This window comes from Kluyveromyces marxianus, chromosome 4, assembly GCF_001417885.1.
Source record: "Kluyveromyces marxianus DMKU3-1042 DNA, complete genome, chromosome 4".
Lineage (NCBI taxonomy): Eukaryota > Fungi > Ascomycota > Saccharomycetes > Saccharomycetales > Saccharomycetaceae > Kluyveromyces > Kluyveromyces marxianus.
In genome coordinates this window covers 1255789-1276473 of record NC_036028.1, presented here as the reverse complement: position 1 = coordinate 1276473, position 20685 = coordinate 1255789, and the positions used below count along the sequence as shown (strand labels likewise).

The following is a 20685-nucleotide window of genomic DNA, read 5'->3' as shown; positions in this document are numbered from 1 at the left end:
TATATTTTTCTGACATGCAGCCTAAGATTGTATCCAACTGTTTCTTGTCTGGCTTCCATAGTGACCTTTGGAAGAGATGTAGGGGCCGACTGCAATTAGCTGGGTCTTAAGACATAACCTTGTTTACTTAATCAACCAGATTCCTTAGGTTACCCTTTCGCCAAGAGTAGTGTTGGGAATCTTTTCAATATTTTGCGCTGGTGCGAAACATTGGAGTTTAGCAAGAATCCTTTAGTAGGGCATATATATATATATATATATATATATATGTATATATGATTTCACACAATGTCTAGTGGTATTAGACTGCATAAAATTCCGAGTTCACTTTAAGGAGAAGGTAGTAGGTAAAGATACTAAACTCAGGATGGGCGAGGCTAGAAACATAATCCTGGCTCTCAAAGAGTGTGGTTCATCAAGAGTCGTCAGACATCTTGATCCAGAAAGATATTTGCAGACAGTTGGAGCAGCAGCAGATTTGTACCGTGCAACTGATGACGAGTCTTTGAAACGACAGCGTTTGGTATTTCACACGCCTCGACAAGTCTCCACGGAAACGAATGGGACACCTCACTTCTCTTTCGGTGCACCAGAGAAACGTGTGCATTACAAACCTATGATCCAAAGCAAAAAGGCCTTGGAAGATCTAAACTTAGTAAGCGATGAGAAATTGACAAATTTATGCCAGGGTTCAGAGATTTATTTTGATGAATCCAGGAATATATTCCCGTACAGTTTATCCTACGCAGGTTTCCAATTCGGCCAATTCGCAGGACAGTTGGGGGACGGCAGAGTGCATAATCTCTTTGAAATAAAAGATAAAAACGCACAATATCAAACTATCCAGTTGAAAGGTAGTGGGTTAACTCCATACTCAAGATTTGCTGATGGGAAGGCTGTGTTGAGGTCAAGTATACGTGAATTTGTTATATCTGAGAGTTTACATGCCATTGGGATTCCATCATCAAGAGCATTACAGATTTCTTCGCTTCCAAAGACAAGAGCAAAAAGATCGTACTTCGAACCTTGTGCGGTGATAACAAGATTTGCACCCAGTTGGATTCGCATTGGAAACTTTGATCTATTCAGATGGAAAAAGGATGATAAAGGATTATTAAAATTGGCAGACTATTGCATTGATGAAGTTTTTGATGGCTTGAAAGTTGAAAAGAATTTGGTGTCATTAAACAGTTTCAAAACCAACTTTTTTGAAGGAACCTCGACTATGATTAATAGCTCAGAAGAGCATTCCAAAAAGCTTACTGATGATGTAATGACCAAGTATGATTTACTGTTTAGAAAAATCGCGAAATTAAACGCTGAGGGAGTAGCCTATTGGCAAGCTTATGGATTTTGTAACGGTGTGTTAAACACAGATAACACTTCAATCCTCGGTCTATCTATAGACTTTGGACCATTTGGGTTTATGGACAAGTTTGATCCAGATTATACTCCAAATCATGATGATGTCAATGGACGCTATTCGTTTTCAAACCAGCCTTCTGTAATATGGTGGAATCTAATTAAACTTGCAGAGGCTCTAGTAATTCCTCTAGGTGTAGGAAAAGAGTTGTTACCTAAACTCCCAGTCACCGAACGCAAAGATTGGACTGAAGAGGAGGTCAACAAAATTTCGGAGAGAGCTACCGCAATTATAAACCTAACTGGATTAGAATATGAGTATAGATTTACAGTCAAGTATGCCGATTTAATGGCTAAGAGACTTGGGTATGATTTAGAGATTCCTGCAGAACTTACAGAGGAAAATTTATCATCGATTGCAGATAAAGTAAAATGCTTCACCGTGGATGTCATTGAGCCTATGTTAAAGATTTTACAAGTAACAGGCGTCGATTACAATGGCTTCTTTTTGGCACTACAAAACTACAATGGCCCATTTTTGAATGACAAAGAACCTCATGGATTGGACAAAGATCTTCTAAGAGTATTCTTCAATGAGGAACAAATTTTAAAAATAACGAAATATTATGAAGACCATGCGGAAAATGACTCTGGAGAAACGAGAAAATTATTAGAGGTATCAAAGACGTTGAACAATTGGGCAAAAGACTTCCTACAGTTAGCGCCAAGTTTCCAGAATAGAGTCCAAGTTGCTCAGAAAGTAAATCCTCTTTTCATTCCTAGAAACTACATTCTTGAGTATGTTGCTGACCAATATACAGAAGAGCAAAGGGAGAAACTCAATGATCCGGATGCAGAACTAGATAATCAATCCCTCGAAAAGCTTCTTCTAATGAGTACCAACCCCTACGATAGTTCTGCCTGGAATAACTCACTCTTACCAGAACTAGAAGTAGAATGGAGTACTGTCACAGATGATCCCGACCTGTTAATGACCCAATGTGGATGTTCGAGCTAGTGACGTTATTAAGAATTTCTAGTGTTTCCTTATGACGTTTTTTAAGTATAGGTTTTACCTATTTTTTGTATCTATCGTTAAATATTCAAATTAAGTTTCTACTTCAGACCAGGATCAACTTGATCTGGCAAGGGTTTCAAACTCGATATGTGACTAAAAGTTTCAAAGCATAGAGCTATTCTGTTATATTAAATGAATATAAAATTTGAAACTGCTAGACCCACCAGTTTCAAAACTTATCTCTGAAGAATGATATTGATATATAAAGCTACACCCATATATCAGAAAAGAACTTCTTGTCAATAATTCCTGGAAAAGCACAGTCGCCAAGCATATGTTGTTAAAACAGGCAAAAAAAACTCAGAAGAGAAAGGTAGAAACTTTCGAGAGTATCGCTTTTCCTTTAATGGAATTAGATCAATTACCTCTACCTTTTTATGAAACCAAGACCGAAGTGTTTTCTTTGGACCAGGTTGAATTTTCGGAAGTATCTGACAGCTTCTCCAAAGAATTTGAAAGTATTATAGAAGAGGTTTTTTCAGATAAATACGAACAGTACACCTATGACCAAACATCTTCGGTTTATGAACAAGCTACACTGGACGAAAAAAACAACCGCGATATTAATGAGCAAGAAATGGAAGAACATATACCAATAGAAAATTTGCCTCAAAGCCCTCTGTTTAATTGTGAACTCGAAGAAAATTCTTTTTTGGCTGATTATTATAGGGAAGATAGCCTCCCCACTGAACAAACTGATATAGGATCTTTTTCAAGAGAGCATTCAACCAATGATTACAAGAAAATAGCCACCCCTGAAGTCGTTACTAAGAGAGTTTTAAAAGGTGATTTGACCAAAGAGCCTGTATTAGAGATCGCTGACGACAATAATAATATTGGTGAAAATGAAGAAAAAAATGAAGATAAATCAACAAAAGTGTCAAAAAGTTGGAAACGTTATATAAACTTGTTAGAAAAATACCCCATTTACACGAAGGATGATATCTTAAAACAAGAATTGGCTTTGCAAAAGCTCAAGGAGAGAATCTACAGTGAAAAAATTTCAAAAGGAACAAGAGTGGCCAAAAACTCTTTTTTAACCTTAGTAGTCGGTCCCTATTATTTGGGGAAGTTCGGATATAAGCTTTGTCTCAGAAATCTGGCTAAATTCTCAATTGCACATCTTGAAGAATTTAAAGACGTTGATTATCAGGAGCTTCTCAAATATGCAAAACTTCAATCTTTGAACTTAAAGGAAGATGATTTGTCATTACATGATAAGCATTATAAAAAATGGTTGGAGACAGATGGCTCCGTGACGCAAATTCCATCAATTTGTTACAGAAATCTAGGAAATGATACCGGTTCTTTATTCCCTGCCTCTACCAATTACCCCAAAACTTATTCTACTCATAGTAGAAAGACTTATTGAAAGAGAATCGAAAATAAGAAAAAAGCACTTAAGATGTAGTAGTATTTAATCAATTGAACGTTTATCTTTTATTTATTGATATTATCATACTCATACTATTAATTCTGAAATTCTCGTTCTAAACTGTCGCTGTCATTTTTCGGGCACGTGAAATGATTTCAAAGTCTGGGTAATGAAACATGACTAAGAAAGATTAAATGAAAAAACATTATTCTTGTTCAAATGAGTCTTAAGCTCTATAAAAAATACACAGCAACTTCAGATAAGTTTCGACTAAATAGGCTGTTAATATACAGTGTAGCAAAAAGTATATCCAGTTTACTAGTAAAACGAGCGAATAGTATCTAGCAGGAATCATCACGATGGGGTTATTTTTTGATTCTTCGAAGCCAACCCTCTATTTACCGTGCTTTACTCTTGTTGATGCTCCTAAACTTGTCCCTTTACCTGGCATATCATATAAGGTATCTTTTGAAAAGGTTTCAATAACTCCAGTATTATCTGAGTACAAACGTAATGATGCATTTAGAAGGAATCCTTGTTTACGTGAGATAAAGCCTAACATTGCACAGAATGAGGTGGTCGTAGACTCTTCTGTGGTCAAATCATGCATAGAGTTCCACAGAAAGTATGGCTCAAGGAAAGGGAAAGATTCAGATGACGATGTTCCGATGTATATTGTACTATTGCCATGTGAGGCAACAAATATATCAGTTGGCGTTGCTTGCAAAATAGTATCTGTCGAGGTTGAAGATGATGTTGTCACTATCACATTTAAATCTGTAGTAAGAGTGGAAAACACACAGCCGATATTGAATATGAAACAAAAGTTATGGAAATCTATAGTTGTGGAGTTAGATGATCGTGTTGAACTACTGAGTTGGGATCAAAAAGAAACCGATGGATTTATCTCCACATTTTTGAAGCTTTTCGATGATACAAATAGGATATTAAAGGAATTCAAAATCAAATATTCCTTAGCTTCCAAGAAATCAAGCGACGAAAGGTCCAGAATGCTTTATCTTTCTCCTCTTGCAAATACACTCTACCTACAGCTAAATCGATCCCACTTTAATAGGTCATGGAATCTTCTTAAGATCTATCTAGCGGAAGTTAAAACAGAAGAGAATATTCATGACACATGCTTTGAGCTATCATCAATGATGGACTTAATGATGAGCATTCTACCAATGACCTTAAAACAGAGGCTTGACTTTCTTGCAACCAAGAAACTAAAGGAAAGATCAGCCCTATTTTTCAATTCGATCCAAGAATTGCAACAGTTATTCCAGAAACTTGATGATGGAATCGAGTATATAAACCAACACTTTTCAGATTCACCAAATATTGAAAAATCAATTTTGATTTCAAGTCAATTGAGAGCATTACGTTTCTACATCGATGATATCAAGAGAAGCAACTCAAGTCCAACGTTAAAACCGACGCCAAAGAATGGAATTCCTACCGGTCGAAAAGCATCTTCCAATTCTCCAGAAAGTAAACCAGATGATTTTGATTCTGGATCTGATGCTAAAGATGAGATAGAACAGATCAAGGGTTTTATCAATTCCCTCGATAAGAAAGGGGTTCATCCAGATGGTATAAAGCTTTTAAGGAAGGATTTTATGAGATTTAGTAAAATGACAGCGCAAAACGCCGATTACCAGGTGTTACGAAATTACTTTGATATTGTTATGGATATTCCATTTGGCAAAACGTTGAGCAGAGAAACGATAGATTTAATGCAATCTAAAGCCAAATTGAATTCAGATCACTATGGGTTGCAGTCCGTAAAATACAGGTTAATTGAATATCTCAGTGTTTTGAAACTATCGGAACTGACGGAGGCAGTGAGCAAAGAACAGTTACAAAACTCGAGAAAGTTAAGGAAATCTCCTATATTACTTCTAGTAGGACCACCTGGAGTTGGGAAAACCTCAATTGCGAAGAGTGTTGCTGATGTGTTGGGGCGTAAGTTTCAGAGGATTTCCCTCGGAGGTATTCATAATGAAGCAGAAATCCGAGGCCACAGACGTACGTATGTTGGTTCCATGTGTGGATTGATCGTAAATGCGCTAAGAAAGGCTGGCACAATGAACCCATTGATTCTTTTGGATGAGATTGACAAAGTGACAAGCGGCGGAGTGGGTGGGTATGGAAACAGGATAAATGGTGACCCAGGATCGGCCTTGTTGGAAGTTTTGGACCCAGAACAAAATTCCAGCTTTACAGACCATTACGTTGGATTCCCCATCGATCTTTCGCAGATTCTCTTCTTCTGTACTGCAAACGAGCTAGAGGGCATCAGCGAGCCGTTGTTGAACAGAATGGAGGTGATTGAAATTCCTGGTTATACGCCTGAGGAAAAGATCATGATAGGATCGAAGTTCTTACTTCCGAAACAGATTAAAGCCAATGGTCTAGATGCTGTCAAGGGGATACCAAAATTATGCTTGAGCTCAGATGCCTGGAACAGTGTAGTACTTGAGTATACACGGGAGCCCGGGGTACGTGGCTTGGAAAGAAAATTGAGCGCAATCGTTAGAGGCAAAGTAATGGAGTACTTCACCAATAAGGAGATAAAGGGTGAGGTGAAAAAGGAAGACCTCTACAGGTACCTTGGACTTGCAAGACACCCGATTTCCGAGGACATTCTTGCGCCAACCGAGCACTCTGAGAGCTTTGGCATCGTAAATGGGCTATCGTACAACTCTGACGGCACTGGGAGCGTACTAGTCTTCGAAGTTATCAAAACCAATTCAGACGACATTGCTAACGGTTCCAATGCCAGCGGCCCCCACATCAATACCACAGGAAATTTGGGCAGCATCCTAGAAGAATCAATAAGGCTTGCGACAAGTTTCGTAAGACATATCTTGCTTCGAGGACTAATTCCCATCCTCGACCAGAAGCAGATCCAAGAATTCTTGTCGTCAGAATACCACCTCCATGTGCCCATGGGCGCAGTATCCAAAGACGGACCCAGTGCCGGTGTCGCAATCACTCTAGCAATCCTATCGTGCGCTTTGCAAAGGCCGGTCTCCCCAAAGATATGCATGACAGGAGAAATGACATTACGAGGCAAAGTGCTTCCAATAGGCGGTGTCAAGGAAAAGCTCTTGGGTGCACAATTGTACAATATGCAACACGTTCTAATCCCTGCAGGAAATCGTTCCGACATTGTCCAGGCTCTTGCAACGGAAAACGAGCAACAGTACAAATTGTACATGGATACGACATATCCCGAACTACGTATACTACACGAGAAGACCAACTTGCAAGTCCACTACTGCTCGGACTTTTTTGACGTTATCAAGCACACGTGGCCCGATATATTCAAACGCTCATCCCTGAACGTAAGCAGTGCACGTATGTAAATCAGTTGTTAATCTTTAATCTTTAATCTGTAATCTTCAACCTCTCTCTTTTTCTGTGGTACACTGTTTATCAACCAATTACGTAGTTATTCAAAATACAACCTTAAGCTAAACAGAACAAGAAAAAAATAAATAAAAATGCAACTATAGACTGCAAGAACAGCCACTACAAAGCGTAGTCAGCCACTCCGAGCCAAACATCCATGCGTCTGGGGCAGAATGAGGGGGGAAAGGGAAGAAAGAACGAGTCTCACCGGGTAACCCTTCAACAGTAGAACATTTCTTTACCTTTCTTTTTCCCTACAGATAGCTTGGCCAGATTCTGGCAGATCAAAAAAATAGAAAAGAAAAAAAACAAACGAAGAAGAATGACGATATAATATGTAAAAATATATAATAATACTCTTCAGTCTTATTTTAGCCTTAATGTTTTTAAGAGCGGAAAAGGTGCGAAGAGAGAGAAAAAAAAGGCGATAAAAAACGGCACAAAGGCTTTTCAGTATAAGGTATAGCGAGAGTTGACAGTAATAAGGCATTGTTTATTTGCAATATTTGCTGTATACTGAGTTTTATTTTGTTTTTTTTCATAACTTCCCAATCATTTATCTGATCCGTTTTATAAATAAACAGCCATTTGGAATAGAAATAGAAGGATACCTCGTGGCTTTCTTTTATTTGCGTTGGTTTAGTTAGACTGAACGAAGTTGCGAAGACTGAATAAAAAGAGAGTATAGAAAGAGAGCTATTCGTTAGTGGCTTTTCTGCGCTGTTTTTATTGTACTTTTGCGTTTGAATCATATCATATATACATACCGAAAGCATGATTATGAAAGATTTTCTAGCCAAATGTTGGATACTGCTATGTTTCCTTATAGCAAGTGCTTCAGCGAAGCGTAATTTGGTTGCTACATCGCTTGTGACATGTATGGATAACTCACAGTTGACAGCGAACAGTTTTGATGTTGTGTTCAATCCAGACGACAGTTCGTTGCATTATACCTTGGATATCACTACAGAAGTGAACGGATATGTCGTGGCACAAGCTGAAGTATACGCATATGGGTTCAGAGTCATCAACAAGGTTATCGATCCATGTGATTCGAACTGGAAACAATTTTGTCCCCTATACCCTGGTGTCATTGAAATTGACTCCATCCAGTACATTTCAAAACATTACAAGGACATGATTCCCGGTATCGCATACCAGGTCCCAGATATTGATGCGTACCTAAAAATGAATGTCATGCACCGTGGCTCGTCCGAAGTTATTGGCTGCATCCAGGCTTTCTTCACTAATGGTAAGACAGTGTCCCAGCCAGGTGTCAAATGGGTCACTGCTGTCATTGCAGGTCTCGGTTTGTTGACTTCTGCTTTGTTATCGGCGTTTGGTAACTCTAATGCCGCTTCCCACGTCGCTGCAAACACCATGTCACTTTTCTTATACTTCCAATCTGTCGCTGTGTTTGCCATGCAGCACGTTGAGACCCTTCCACCAATCGCAGCCGCTTGGTCGGAGAACTTGATGTGGTCAATGGGTTTGATTCGTGTGAGCTTCATGCAAAAGATCTTCAGATGGTACGTCCAGTCCACAGGTGGTACTCCAACCTTATATTTGACTTCAAAAACCATATCTGTCTTGGTGCAAAGATCCCTTGAATTCGTTGAGAATTCCTGGCTATACAAACGTTCCCATGACGTTCTAAAGGGTAATTCAAATGTCTTAATTTTCAGAGGTATCAAACGTCTAGGTTACAGTGCTCATATTGAAGTGACTTCTATTGTCCCTACAGGATTAACCTTCTTTGTTTTATGCGGTTACGTCTTATTTGGGTTAATCATCTGTACAAAATATGCTATTGAGTTATCCATTAGAGCAGGTTGGATTAAAAACTCAAGGTTTATCGATTTCAGAAAGAACTGGAAGGCAATTCTGAAAGGGGCCTTAATGCGTTACATTTATATCGGTTTCATCCAAATCACCATCTTATGTTTCTGGGAGTTCGTTCAAAGAGATTCAGCAGCAGTCATTACTCTAAGTTGTTTGTTCCTTGTCATGGTCTATGGTATCATTGCTTATGCCTCTTACAGAACCATATTTTTTGCTAAAAGATCGATTGCTAAGCACAACAATCCTGCCGCAATCTTATATGGTGACCAAAGAGTGTTACACAAGTATGGTTTCTTCTACACTATGTTTTCCGCTGATTATTACTACTGGTCATGTGTTATCATGGGTTACAATTTCATTAGAGGGCTTTTCATTGCTTTTGCTCAAAGCTCAGGTAAAACACAAGCCCTTGCCATCTTCATATTCGATTTGGCATACTTCATTGCTCTAATAAAGTACAAACCATATTTGGATCGTGCTACAAATATTATGAATATCCTAATTTCAACCGTCACGTTGATTAACTCTTTCTTATTCTTATTTTTCTCTGGATTATTTAACCAACCTTACCCTGTGGGCTCTATTATGGCGTGGGTATTTTTCATTTTGAATGCCGCTTTCTCTCTAATCTTATTGATGATGATTCTAGTATATGTGGGCTTTGTTCTATTCTCGAAGAACCCAGATGTTAGATTCAAGCCGGCTAATGATGATAGAACATCATTCCAAAGACAAACAGCAACTGTTGGTGCTCTAGATAAATCTGTCGCCGAAGAACTTATGGCGCTTGGTACTGTGGCAAAGGATCACGATGGTGACTGGCAAGAACTTCTGGCAACACAAGGTAATAGAACTACAGAATCGAGCAGTGGCTCAGTTGACGATGAAAAGTTCTTAAGTCTAAAAAATGAACAATCTGTCAGCAGAAAACACTCTCTAAAGGACAAATTGTTCCGCAAAATGTCTATCAGAAGGAACAAGTCCACGTCATCAAAAATATCAAATGGAAAATCTATTTCTAATGCAGGAACACTGTCACCAGGATCTTCATCTAATTCAACAGAACCAATGTCGAAATCATATCCTCGTGTTACAAGTAGGGGTTCAGGAGCAGAAAATAGACTAATAGACAACAGTAGTGATTTTGACTTCACACTGGATCCAGGTCAAGTAACACCGACACGTTCTCCTCGTCGAACTGCATCAATAAATAACGAGAGCGTAAATTTGGATGGCAACGCGGATGTGAATGCCACTTCTTCTACGGATATCTTTCAACATAATAATGGTTCCTACTACAAATTGTAGATAAAATACTAAAACATTTCCCCCTTCGAGTACCTTTCAATATATATACATGCACATATATATAAGTATAATTTCTTAAATCATCAAATTTGAAGCTTTGCTTATTACCGTTACTTTTGAATATCAGAATATTTATAAGTGAATTCTTCATCGTCTAAATGCAAGTTGTCCCAAAATTTTAAAAAAGCTTCACACTTATCTAGAATATCTTGTGCATTCAATGTTAGTAGTTTATCCGTGATGCCAAAGGTCTTCCATATTTTTGTCTCGATAATTCTATTTATCGTTTTCCAAGGAAAAGAAAGCTCTTCAATATCTTGAGCCGAGGGCTCTACAAAAGGTGTTATTATGCTGCGAAGTTTGTTCGTCGCCAGGGTGAGCATAAAATGATCTTCTTGATTATATTTATACTTCTCATCTACTTCAATTTCTCTAAACCATTTAGCTTGGGTGTTGGAGCTGGTACTGTTTTGGCCAAATGAATACCATTCCAGAACTAAATCTTTAGTATCTACTTTGTACCCACGGTTTAATGATTTTGGTCCTTTAGTACTTTCTTCAAAAGAAGCTGAAGTGATATTAAGATCTTTAGAACATAGGTTAGGAGATTGTAAATATGGAATGTAAGTTTTTGTCTTACGTTTGGATAATAATGTAATGAATGGGACTAGTTTTTTAGAAACAATTTCATTATAGGAAGAGGTAGTAAGAGAAGCATACAATGGTTCGATAGGGATGGAGTTATCCAAGGTACATATTGGAGATCCACTGTAAGACTTAAAAGGTTCTTCTTTCCCTTTTTTCGTAAGAATTGAAATTTTTTCATTTTCTGATATATTGCAATAAAAGAGACCTCCAATCCAAGTATAAGGAATAAAAATATCAAAGGGCCTTATTGCATACTTTTTCCTCCTTGCAATCTTTAAACAATGAAAACTTTCAATATTCTCCACACTCTCATTCCCATCTTCAAAGAAACACCAAGGACGTTCCCAATCATCGCCATCATGGGCAATATCTTTCTCCGTCTGGAAAACCTCTTTCCCTTCTTTACAGTAGGTAATTTTCAACGCTTTCCCATTTCCTCGAAACAATTGATGGAAGCTGAAAACTCTGTGAAACTTGAAACCAGTAAAAAGTTTAGTATCTCCTGGTAATTGGCTAATCGGTATCTCTGATCCACTCCACATCTCAAAAGTTTTCTTCACATTCACATTCATGGAATCAGACCCAGCAAAACATGCTTTATCTATAGTATAAACTGGAAGAATGGATAAACCAGTAACAATTGATGACACATATATTACTGTTACTAGAATAATTCTCCAACATCTAATACAATTCATTTTCCCCGGCCACAAACGATATCAATGTTACTAATTAATTCGAAAATAACAGTTCTAACACCTTTTTAGCCTCAAATTCTTGGCGTTAAGAAAACAAAGTTTAAAAAGAGGAAGAAAAACTATTGACACAAACATGTTTCCAGATGATCTAGAAGATAGAGTAAGTTGGGACTTCCTTTCTTGTTTATGGATCATAGCATTGCTTATTGCACCTTGGATAATATTATATCTGACGCTGACATCGACACTGTCGTTAAAATTAGTATTACCCTGCTTTTGAAATTTTGAAAAAAAAAACATCAAAACGTTGAAAGGGGAATTTGATCTATAATAGGATATATACTATGAACACATCATTGAAATTATAAACACGAAGAAGTAGCCTATAAGCAACCACAAGTCCAAAGATGAAATTGGATATTCGCGTATGTAAACAATTGTGAGATATCTTTCCGAAGGATATCTTTTTAAGTGGAGAGGACCTTTCCTTCAATTATTCAAAGTCTCTTGTTTCGTTGAAAACACGAAACCATGGTAGAAAAATTATATGGACTACCTTGAACAGTGTCTTTTCCACATTTTGAGTGCTCAATTACTAACATATTTGGATTCTTTAATTAATTTCATCAGAAAACTTTCAGTACAAGAACTGATAGGGTGAAAGGTATTGACTTTCACCCCGAAGAGCCTTGGGTTCTAATTACACTATACTCGGGGAAAATCGAGATATGGAATTACGAAACCCAAACTCAAGTGAGATCCATTCCATTGTGTGATGCTCCTGTAAGAGCTGGTAGATTTATTGCCAGGAAAAATTGGGTTGTTGTGGGCTCTGATGATTTCAAATTGAGAGTTTACAATTATAACACTGGTGAAAAAGTAACTGAATTTGAAGCGCACCCAGACTATATCCGTTCCATTGCTGTGCACCCTACGAGACCTTTCGTATTAACTGGTTCTGATGATCTGACTGTCAAGTTGTGGAACTGGGAGAAGAATTGGGCTTGCGAACAAACTTTCACTGGTCATGAACACTTTGTGATGTCTGTTGCTTTCAACCCTAAGGATCCTAACCAATTTGCTTCTGGGTGTTTGGATCATACCGTAAAGGTTTGGTCTATTGGTCAAGACGTTCCAAACTTCACCTTAAAAGCCCACGAAACAAAAGGTGTAAACTACGTGGACTATTATCCTCTTCAAGATAAGCCTTACTTGATCACTACTTCTGATGATGGTACTATCAAGATCTGGGATTACCAAACAAAATCAGAAGTTGCTACTCTACAGGGTCATATGGCTAATGTATCATATGCCGTATTCCATCCTACTCTACCTATCATTATTTCGGGCTCTGAAGATGGTACTTTGAAGATTTGGAATGCCAACACCTATAGGTTAGAGAAAACCTTAAATATTGGTCTTGAAAGAAGTTGGTGTATCGCAACTCACCCATCCGGAAAGTGCAACTATATAGCCTCTGGGTTTGACGATGGTTTTACTGTATTATCACTGGGTGATGACCAACCTAAGCTCTCCTTAGATCCAGTGGGAAAATTGGTCTATACTGGTGGCAAAGGTTTTGTTACAGATGTTTTCTCCGCCATTATTAGAGGCAATGAAGAAGTGGAAGAAGGTGGTGCCCTTCCTTTACAAAGTAAAGAATTGGGTTACATTGATGTTTTCCCTCAAAGTTTGAAGCATTCTCCAAACGGAAGATTTGTTGCAGTTGTGGGTGACGACCAATTCATCATATACACTGCTTTATCCTGGAGAAACAAAGGATTTGGTAAGTGTCATGACTTTGTTTGGGGGCCAGATTCCAATAGTTTTGCGATAATTGAAGAATCAGGATCCGTAGCATACTTTAAAAACAACAATAAAGTGACATCCTGGTCGATCCCTCTTGAATATGGCATTGAAAAATTATTCCCTGGTTCATTATTAGGTGTTAAAGCCGATGGATTCACTTACTTCTTCGATTGGGAATCTGGTAGTTTAGTAAAGAGAATCGATGTGGATGCAAAGGATGTTGTTTGGTCTGAGAATGGAGAATTAGTAATGATAATCAATAAAGATCGTGACGCTGACTCTAATGAAGAAGCCAGTGCTTATGCTTTACTATTCAACAAGGATGCATATGATGAAGCATTAGCATCCGGTAACATTGACGAAGATGGTGTAGAAGACTCCTTTGATGTTCTATACGAAGTTTCAGAGGGAATCACATCAGGAAAATGGGTTGGAGACGTGTTTATCTTTACAACACCAACAAATAGATTAAACTACTTTGTCGGTGGTAAGATTTACAACTTAGCTCATTTCGACAAACAGATGTACTTATTGGGTTATTTGCCTAGAGATGATAAGGTGTATTTGGCTGATAAAGACATCCATGTCTATGGTTATGAAATATCTATTGACGTTTTGGAGTTCGAAACTTTAGTTTTAAGAGGTGAATTAGCAGAAGCTAAGTCTACTGTGTTACCAAATGTCCAAGGTAAAGAGAACTTGCTCAGAATCTCTAGATTTTTGGAGGGCCAAGATTTATTCGAAGATGCTCTTGAAATCTCTCCAGATGCTGAACAAAAGTTTGACTTAGCTCTAAAACTAGGAAAACTTTCCCTAGCCGAAGAAATATTATCAGAACAGGAAAGTGAAAACAGATGGATTCAGTTGGGTGATGCCGCATTGAAAAAATTCAACTTCACTCTAGCTTTGCAATGTTATAAGAGGGCCAACGATCTAGAATCTCTTTTCCTACTGTACTCATCGTTTAACAATAAACAGGAGTTAATTTCATTGGGAAAGAATGCAGAAACTTCAGGTAAGTTCAACTTAGCTTTCAATGCTTACTGGGTTGCTGGTGATGTTACTGGAGCAAAAAATCTACTATTGAAATCTGGCAGGGTTCCAGAAGCTGCACTATTGAGTTTGACATACGGCGAACCAGATGCTGGTGTCAACGAGGTTGTGGATATATGGAAGCAAACCCTATTAAAAGACGGCAAGGCAGGTATTGCCCAAAGGATCGGTATTATTGGAGAAACTGAGGGTTTTCCATCTAGGGAACCTCAGACTTTAGTTGACCTTGATACTCCAAAGGACGGAAAGGAAGAAATAGAAGCAGAAGAAAAAACAAATGAAGAAGAGCAAGTAGAGACGGAGAAAGTAGTTGAAGAAACCAAGGAAGCCGAAGCAGAACAAGAGGAAAAAGAGGAAAAAGAGGAAAAAGATACCGATGAAGTCCCTGAGAAATTTACTGATGCTGAAGAGTAAGGAGTAGTCAATCACTTTGACTCATGTGTACATTACCATCTAAAAAAAAAGCTCTGCAAACTTGGTTAACTCATAACCAGACCGACATTTTTTTTTTAAAATACGTTTATATATATATATATATATTTACATGAAACTAAATGATTAATAGAAACATAATCGACAATTAACACCTACAATGAACAAAACAAAGTTGAAAATCACTCCTCTAAGAACACTTTTAATTTGTCAACCTTGGCTAGTTTTTCTCGTCCTATAAAGTACAACTCTTTCGACTCATTTCTAGAAGCATGAGGTTTAAATCTATCAACTTTTCTGAACACTTTCCTTAACCGCGATTCTAGCAAACTATCCTCACTACCAGCGTATAATTTACAAACAAACGAACCTCCTGGTTTCAATAAATCTATAGCAGCAATCAATGCAGCATCACATAAGTCCATTGACATGTAGTGATCTTTAATAGACACCCCTGTGGTGTTGGCCATCATATCGCTTAAAACAACATCGACAGGGTACCTTTCGACACTGTTGCTAACATCAGCCTGCGAAAAAAGCTCTTTGTACTCTTCTGACTCCCGCACATGGTTCAATTCTTCCTCCAACATATGCTGGAAGTACCCATGATCTTTATGCAACTCATCGTGTTTATTCAATTGAATGTGACGTGCAAAGCAGAATCTGATAAGCTCATGAGTCTTCTTTGAAAGAATATTGGCTTGTATCGAGAAAACTCCTTTGGGTGGAGGACAACGGAGTAAATCCACACCCATTATCATGCCTTCAGGACCGACACGCTTCCTTGCAACTTGTGACCACGCACCTGGAGCAAACCCCAGATCCAATACCTTGTGCTTCTTTTTCATCAACTTGTATTTATCATCAATGTCCATTAGCTTGAAAGCAGCTCTGGATCGGAACTGTTGTTCCTTAGCTGCCTTTGTAAAATGATCATTCTTCTGTCTTGCTAGCCATCTGTTCTGGGAATTGGAGTTATGCCGTACCAGCCGTAAAGTAAGAGAAACAAAAGGCCTATAATTCGGCACACGAGGCACTACCAATGAGCTTAACATTGCTATAATAGATATTCAGACCTCTATTTCTTGATTTTAATCCATTTTGCCCTCTTGAAAGAGCTGAACGTAACCTTGAACCTCCATTTCTTGCACTAGTCAGCTACCTACTAGCTCATCGCATTTCACATTTGACTTTATGCATTGACCGCTCGTTCTTGTCATTGAGAGAGACGACGGAAAAGAGGTAAGTAGTCACGTGGGTATCACATGATATTAGTGACACCCACTCACCACAGTGATTGCATTTCTCAACAAAAACACATTTTGTTTCAAAACGATAATTGCCTACTGTGGTAATTATCATTGGGAAAAGTCCATTACCCGAAAAGGGAAATAACAGTCCCGTAACAGAATGAGACTCGCAAAAAAAAAAAAATTCACTGAAAAATTTCGAGGCGACAGGCCATGTCAGGCATACAATAAAATAAGATTTAGAAACATCACAAGCGAACATTACCAGTTGTTGTACACTTTGTTAGGTAAATATTATCTTTTACCATGTATTTTTGCTTGTGTATATTTTCATAAGAGGGCATAGTCGCAAGCCTATTTAACGGACCACCAAATACTTTTGGAAGACTCTCACCCCATCTAGCATTAACATAAAAATGTCCAAGATCACTTCCTCTCAAGTTAGAGAACACGTTAAGGAGTTGTTGAAGTACTCCAACGAAACCAAGAAGAGAAACTTCTTGGAAACCGTTGAATTGCAAGTCGGTTTGAAGAACTACGACCCTCAAAGAGACAAGCGTTTCTCTGGTACTTTGAAGTTGCCAGTCTGCCCAAGACCAAACTTGTCCATCTGTATCTTCGGTGATGCTTTCGATGTTGACAGAGCTAAGTCCTGTGGTGTCGACGCTATGTCCGTTGAAGATTTGAAGAAGTTGAACAAGAACAAGAAGTTGATTAAGAAGTTGGCTAAGAAGTACTCTGCCTTCGTCGCTTCCGAAGTCTTGATCAAGCAAGTTCCAAGACTCTTGGGTCCTCAATTGTCCAAGGCTGGTAAGTTCCCAACCCCAGTCTCCCACAACGATGACTTGTACGCTAAGGTCAACGATGTTAAGTCCACCATCAAGTTCCAATTGAAGAAGGTCTTGTGTTTGGCTGTTGCCGTCGGTAACGTCGAAATGGACGAAGACACCTTGGTCAACCAAATCTTGATGGCTGTTAACTTCTTGGTTTCCTTGTTGAAGAAGAACTGGCAAAACGTCGGTTCCTTGGTCATCAAGTCTACCATGGGTCCAGCTTACAGATTGTACTAAGCAGTTCGAAGAACACTCTCTTACTGTCTAGGCTCTCTTCCTAGTGTATATGTGTATATATATCCATAACAGACCGTATAGCAGCATGACTTACGGCTGACAATAATAGAATATGCAAATACTCGGAAAACCTGGAGCAACCTATAGAAAAGTGTGGGGCTCCAACCACCTAACTACCTATGCGTCATAATAGCTCGTGCTCTTCTCAGCTCCGGTTTCAGCTCCGACTCCAGCGATCCCAGCTTCCATTTCACAGCCCGTTGCATGTAATAATTACAGATGATATACCTTTTGGGCTGAGCCTCTGTCTATCGGAGCGAAGAGTTCCGTCACAATCGGCTACAGTTCTCCGTTATATTGCTTTTCTGTCACATTTGCTCTAATTCGGACATCAACAAAAAATGCGAATCTTCTAGCTAAGCTGCGCATTAGACACGCATTTGTAAAAAGTATATAGAAATGGAAGAGAGTCTCAAGATCTTCAAGTTGTAGGGTTCAGGAATCGCACACTATTTATCACTTGTGTGGTTTAATTGATAATACATCATTTTCAGGAGAACCAACCACTTTGGATAGTGTTTATCAGTATTGTATTTGAACCCTCAACTACAACAAGCGTTGGAGCTAATTATCATTGGGCAAAAAATATTCATACACACACACATATATTCAAGAATCGTAGGGCTACTTTGCGAGTGTTACAAGAGTTACAAGAGTTACAAGAGAAGAGATATTATATTCCACGATGCCCGGTTCAGTTTCGCCTGGAGCATTTATAGGCGACAAACGCGACTGGCTCAAAGTTAACGGAGATGTGAATCATGAGGAAGACTGCGATCAGAGTGACTACGATGTTGATGACGTAAGTTTTGGATTACCATTGAAGAGTCGACATTTGGAAGGCAATTTCGACGACATATTACACATAAGCGATGCGAAGAAGGTTCGTTTTGTGGAGGGCAAGAGTGCCATGACTGTGGAGCAGTTGCTGGAGAATACCAGCAATTTGAACTTATTTGTGGAGAAGAACATGGAAAGGATAAATGGGCTTCGATCAGGCCTTGATGTGCAGGAGTGGTACCGTAGTTCAACTCCGGACACGCCTACAGGCACAAATATCAGCGCGAAAGCTACTGCTTCTGCGTCTGCTGGGTCGACATCAAACTTTCAGCTTAGCGAAGCTGGTGACAGGGATTCCTCTACCATTGGGGGAATAGACTCCGACCAGGATTCTAACCAAGAGTCCAATATGCTTGATAGCAGGCTATCAAACTTACTAGCTAGCACTTCTGCAGCAGACTATAGTCTTCAGAAGATGGATTCAAGCACTTACAATGAATCGGCCTCGAATTCCCACCCAAATTTGGATCGAACAGATGACCAAAGAGATAACACACTTCTAATACACTCCCTCCTCCGTACAAACTCGGAGGAGACTGGTCTTTCGGGGTTGCATATGACTTCTAAGGAGGCTTCACACGTGTTTATCGACATATTGCAACTCGCGCTTCGACTTTCGCTGCAAAAAGAGCAAAACGAACATAATAATAGTGATATTGAAAATAATAACGACGATGATAACACTACTATTAATAATAATAATAATAATAATAATAATAGTAATAATAATAATAATAATAATAATAATAATGATGATGATGACAATGACGATAATAATAATATCGATAACAATATAATAAAGGATACCAGCATTACCACCGATAACAAAGAAGATACCGATATAACTCACATCACTCAAAACGCTGAACACCCTAGCGATGAATCTCTGGATTCTGGGCTCTCTCCTAAGCTAGAATCAATATTCCAGATGAAATCAACGCCAACCCTCTCAGCATCAGACTACATTGACAGGATAGAATCAAAATGTTCGTTTGCACCGGTTATTTACCTCACTGCATCATTCCTATTAATTACTTACTGTAATTTACAATTTGATGATCAGAACGGTTTCCATATCGAACAGGGAATCACAGAATCAATGATGCACCGTCTAACGATAGCATGTATACGTGTCGCTGCAAAATTACTAGAGGATACAGTACATTCTCATCATTACTTCAGCAAAGTATGCGGTGTTTCAAAGAAACTGCTTTCAAAATTGGAATTACAACTTCTGTTGTCACTACAGAGTAAACCAGGCGGACTTATTGTTACAGAACAATCCATTCAAACCGTCATGAATATTCACAGTCACATAGAAAAGAACTGCTGACACAAGTAGATCGTATCTGCTGCGCTAGTGCTTCATCGAACATGACCTGTAAATAATCAAATAGATACCCTGTTACATATTTGGTCTCAAATAAAAGGAGGAAACATCGTCAGGGGACTAGATATATGTGAGAGAATTGTCACTGGTAGTTTAAAATTGATTATACGAACAGCTTCCGTCTTTACCTTACTGCCGTTTCGATATACATACATATATATATATATATATATCACGTGGTTTCGTAATAAACGATCATACCAATTGGCCTAATTCACGGTCGTGAACAATCAATCGACAAGAACGAGAAATAAACGGTAATCTAGCGAAGTGGAATAAAAAAAGAACATGTAAGTATTTTCACCAGAGGCACATATTGTCTGTTTCTGGAAGCTTTCTACTCCAGTATCATACACATCGGTGGAACTTGGATATACTGCAGTTTTTGTACGGAAAATACAGGTTAATATGGCAGGCTGGGATTTATTTGGATGGTTCAGGGACATTTTGTCATCCTTAGGTTTGTGGAACAAGCATGGTAAGCTATTGTTCTTAGGTTTAGACAATGCAGGTAAGACTACTCTTTTGCATATGTTGAAAAATGATAGATTGGCAACTTTGCAACCAACATGGCATCCAACTTCCGAGGAATTAGCCATCGGTAACATCAAATTCACCACTTTTGATTTGGGTGGACATTTACAAGCACGTAGATTATGGAAGGATTACTTCCCAGAAGTCAACGGAATTGTATTCTTGGTTGACGCTGCTGATCCAGAAAGATTTGATGAGGCTCGTGTTGAACTAGATGCTTTGTTCCAAATCAAGGAATTGGACAATGTGCCATTTGCTGTGCTAGGTAACAAGATCGACTCTCCAAGTGCTGTTTCTGAAACTGAGTTGAGAGCTGCATTAGGCTTGATGAATACTACTGGACACACTAGAATTGAGGGCCAAAGACCAATTGAATTGTTCATGTGCTCTGTTGTTATGAAGTCCGGTTACTCTGAGGCTTTCAAGTGGTTGTCTGAGTACATTTAATCTAATCATAATAGTAGATAAAGGAGATAACAAATAATTGAAGAGTTTTACTGAAATATGTATATATTT

General features: G+C 38.5%; 10 protein-coding genes across 10 annotated transcripts; 8 read left to right on the top strand and 2 right to left on the bottom strand.

The window, feature by feature from the left end:
- Nucleotides 1-367: 367 nt before the first annotated feature.
- Nucleotides 368-2380, top strand: FMP40 (Fmp40p; the record flags this gene model as incomplete). Its single annotated transcript, XM_022819889.1, has 1 exon — nucleotides 368-2380. The coding sequence occupies one exon, from the start codon at nucleotides 368-370 to the stop codon at nucleotides 2378-2380; it is 2013 nt and encodes a 670-aa protein (XP_022676410.1).
- Nucleotides 2381-2714: 334 nt separating this feature from the next.
- Nucleotides 2715-3812, top strand: KLMA_40564 (uncharacterized protein; the record flags this gene model as incomplete). Its single annotated transcript, XM_022819888.1, has 1 exon — nucleotides 2715-3812. One exon carries the CDS (start codon nucleotides 2715-2717, stop codon nucleotides 3810-3812), a length of 1098 nt encoding a protein of 365 aa, XP_022676409.1.
- A 362-nt stretch (nucleotides 3813-4174) lies between these two features.
- KLMA_40563 (ATP-dependent protease La) lies at nucleotides 4175-7189 on the top strand (the record flags this gene model as incomplete). The annotated part of the gene is made up of 1 exon (XM_022819887.1): nucleotides 4175-7189. The coding sequence occupies one exon, from the start codon at nucleotides 4175-4177 to the stop codon at nucleotides 7187-7189; it is 3015 nt and encodes a 1004-aa protein (XP_022676408.1).
- An 820-nt stretch (nucleotides 7190-8009) lies between these two features.
- On the top strand, nucleotides 8010-10385 carry FLC1 (transient receptor potential ion channel family protein; the record flags this gene model as incomplete). Its single annotated transcript, XM_022819886.1, has 1 exon — nucleotides 8010-10385. One exon carries the CDS (start codon nucleotides 8010-8012, stop codon nucleotides 10383-10385), a length of 2376 nt encoding a protein of 791 aa, XP_022676407.1.
- A 110-nt stretch (nucleotides 10386-10495) lies between these two features.
- KLMA_40561 (uncharacterized protein) lies at nucleotides 10496-11731 on the bottom strand (the record flags this gene model as incomplete). The annotated part of the gene is made up of 1 exon (XM_022819885.1): nucleotides 10496-11731. One exon carries the CDS (start codon nucleotides 11729-11731, stop codon nucleotides 10496-10498), a length of 1236 nt encoding a protein of 411 aa, XP_022676406.1.
- Nucleotides 11732-12138: 407 nt separating this feature from the next.
- On the top strand, nucleotides 12139-15007 carry SEC27 (coatomer subunit beta'; the record flags this gene model as incomplete). The annotated part of the gene is made up of 2 exons (XM_022819883.1): nucleotides 12139-12156; nucleotides 12362-15007. 2 exons carry the CDS (start codon nucleotides 12139-12141, stop codon nucleotides 15005-15007), a joined length of 2664 nt encoding a protein of 887 aa, XP_022676405.1.
- Nucleotides 15008-15207: 200 nt separating this feature from the next.
- MRM2 (21S rRNA (uridine2791-2'-O) methyltransferase) lies at nucleotides 15208-16080 on the bottom strand (the record flags this gene model as incomplete). The annotated part of the gene is made up of 1 exon (XM_022819882.1): nucleotides 15208-16080. One exon carries the CDS (start codon nucleotides 16078-16080, stop codon nucleotides 15208-15210), a length of 873 nt encoding a protein of 290 aa, XP_022676404.1.
- Nucleotides 16081-16691: 611 nt separating this feature from the next.
- On the top strand, nucleotides 16692-17345 carry RPL10A (60S ribosomal protein uL1; the record flags this gene model as incomplete). Its single annotated transcript, XM_022819881.1, has 1 exon — nucleotides 16692-17345. One exon carries the CDS (start codon nucleotides 16692-16694, stop codon nucleotides 17343-17345), a length of 654 nt encoding a protein of 217 aa, XP_022676403.1.
- A 745-nt stretch (nucleotides 17346-18090) lies between these two features.
- KLMA_40557 (PHO85 cyclin-8) lies at nucleotides 18091-19578 on the top strand (the record flags this gene model as incomplete). The annotated part of the gene is made up of 1 exon (XM_022819880.1): nucleotides 18091-19578. The coding sequence occupies one exon, from the start codon at nucleotides 18091-18093 to the stop codon at nucleotides 19576-19578; it is 1488 nt and encodes a 495-aa protein (XP_022676402.1).
- Nucleotides 19579-20043: 465 nt separating this feature from the next.
- On the top strand, nucleotides 20044-20616 carry SAR1 (Arf family GTPase SAR1; the record flags this gene model as incomplete). The annotated part of the gene is made up of 1 exon (XM_022819879.1): nucleotides 20044-20616. One exon carries the CDS (start codon nucleotides 20044-20046, stop codon nucleotides 20614-20616), a length of 573 nt encoding a protein of 190 aa, XP_022676401.1.
- Nucleotides 20617-20685: the final 69 nt, after the last annotated feature.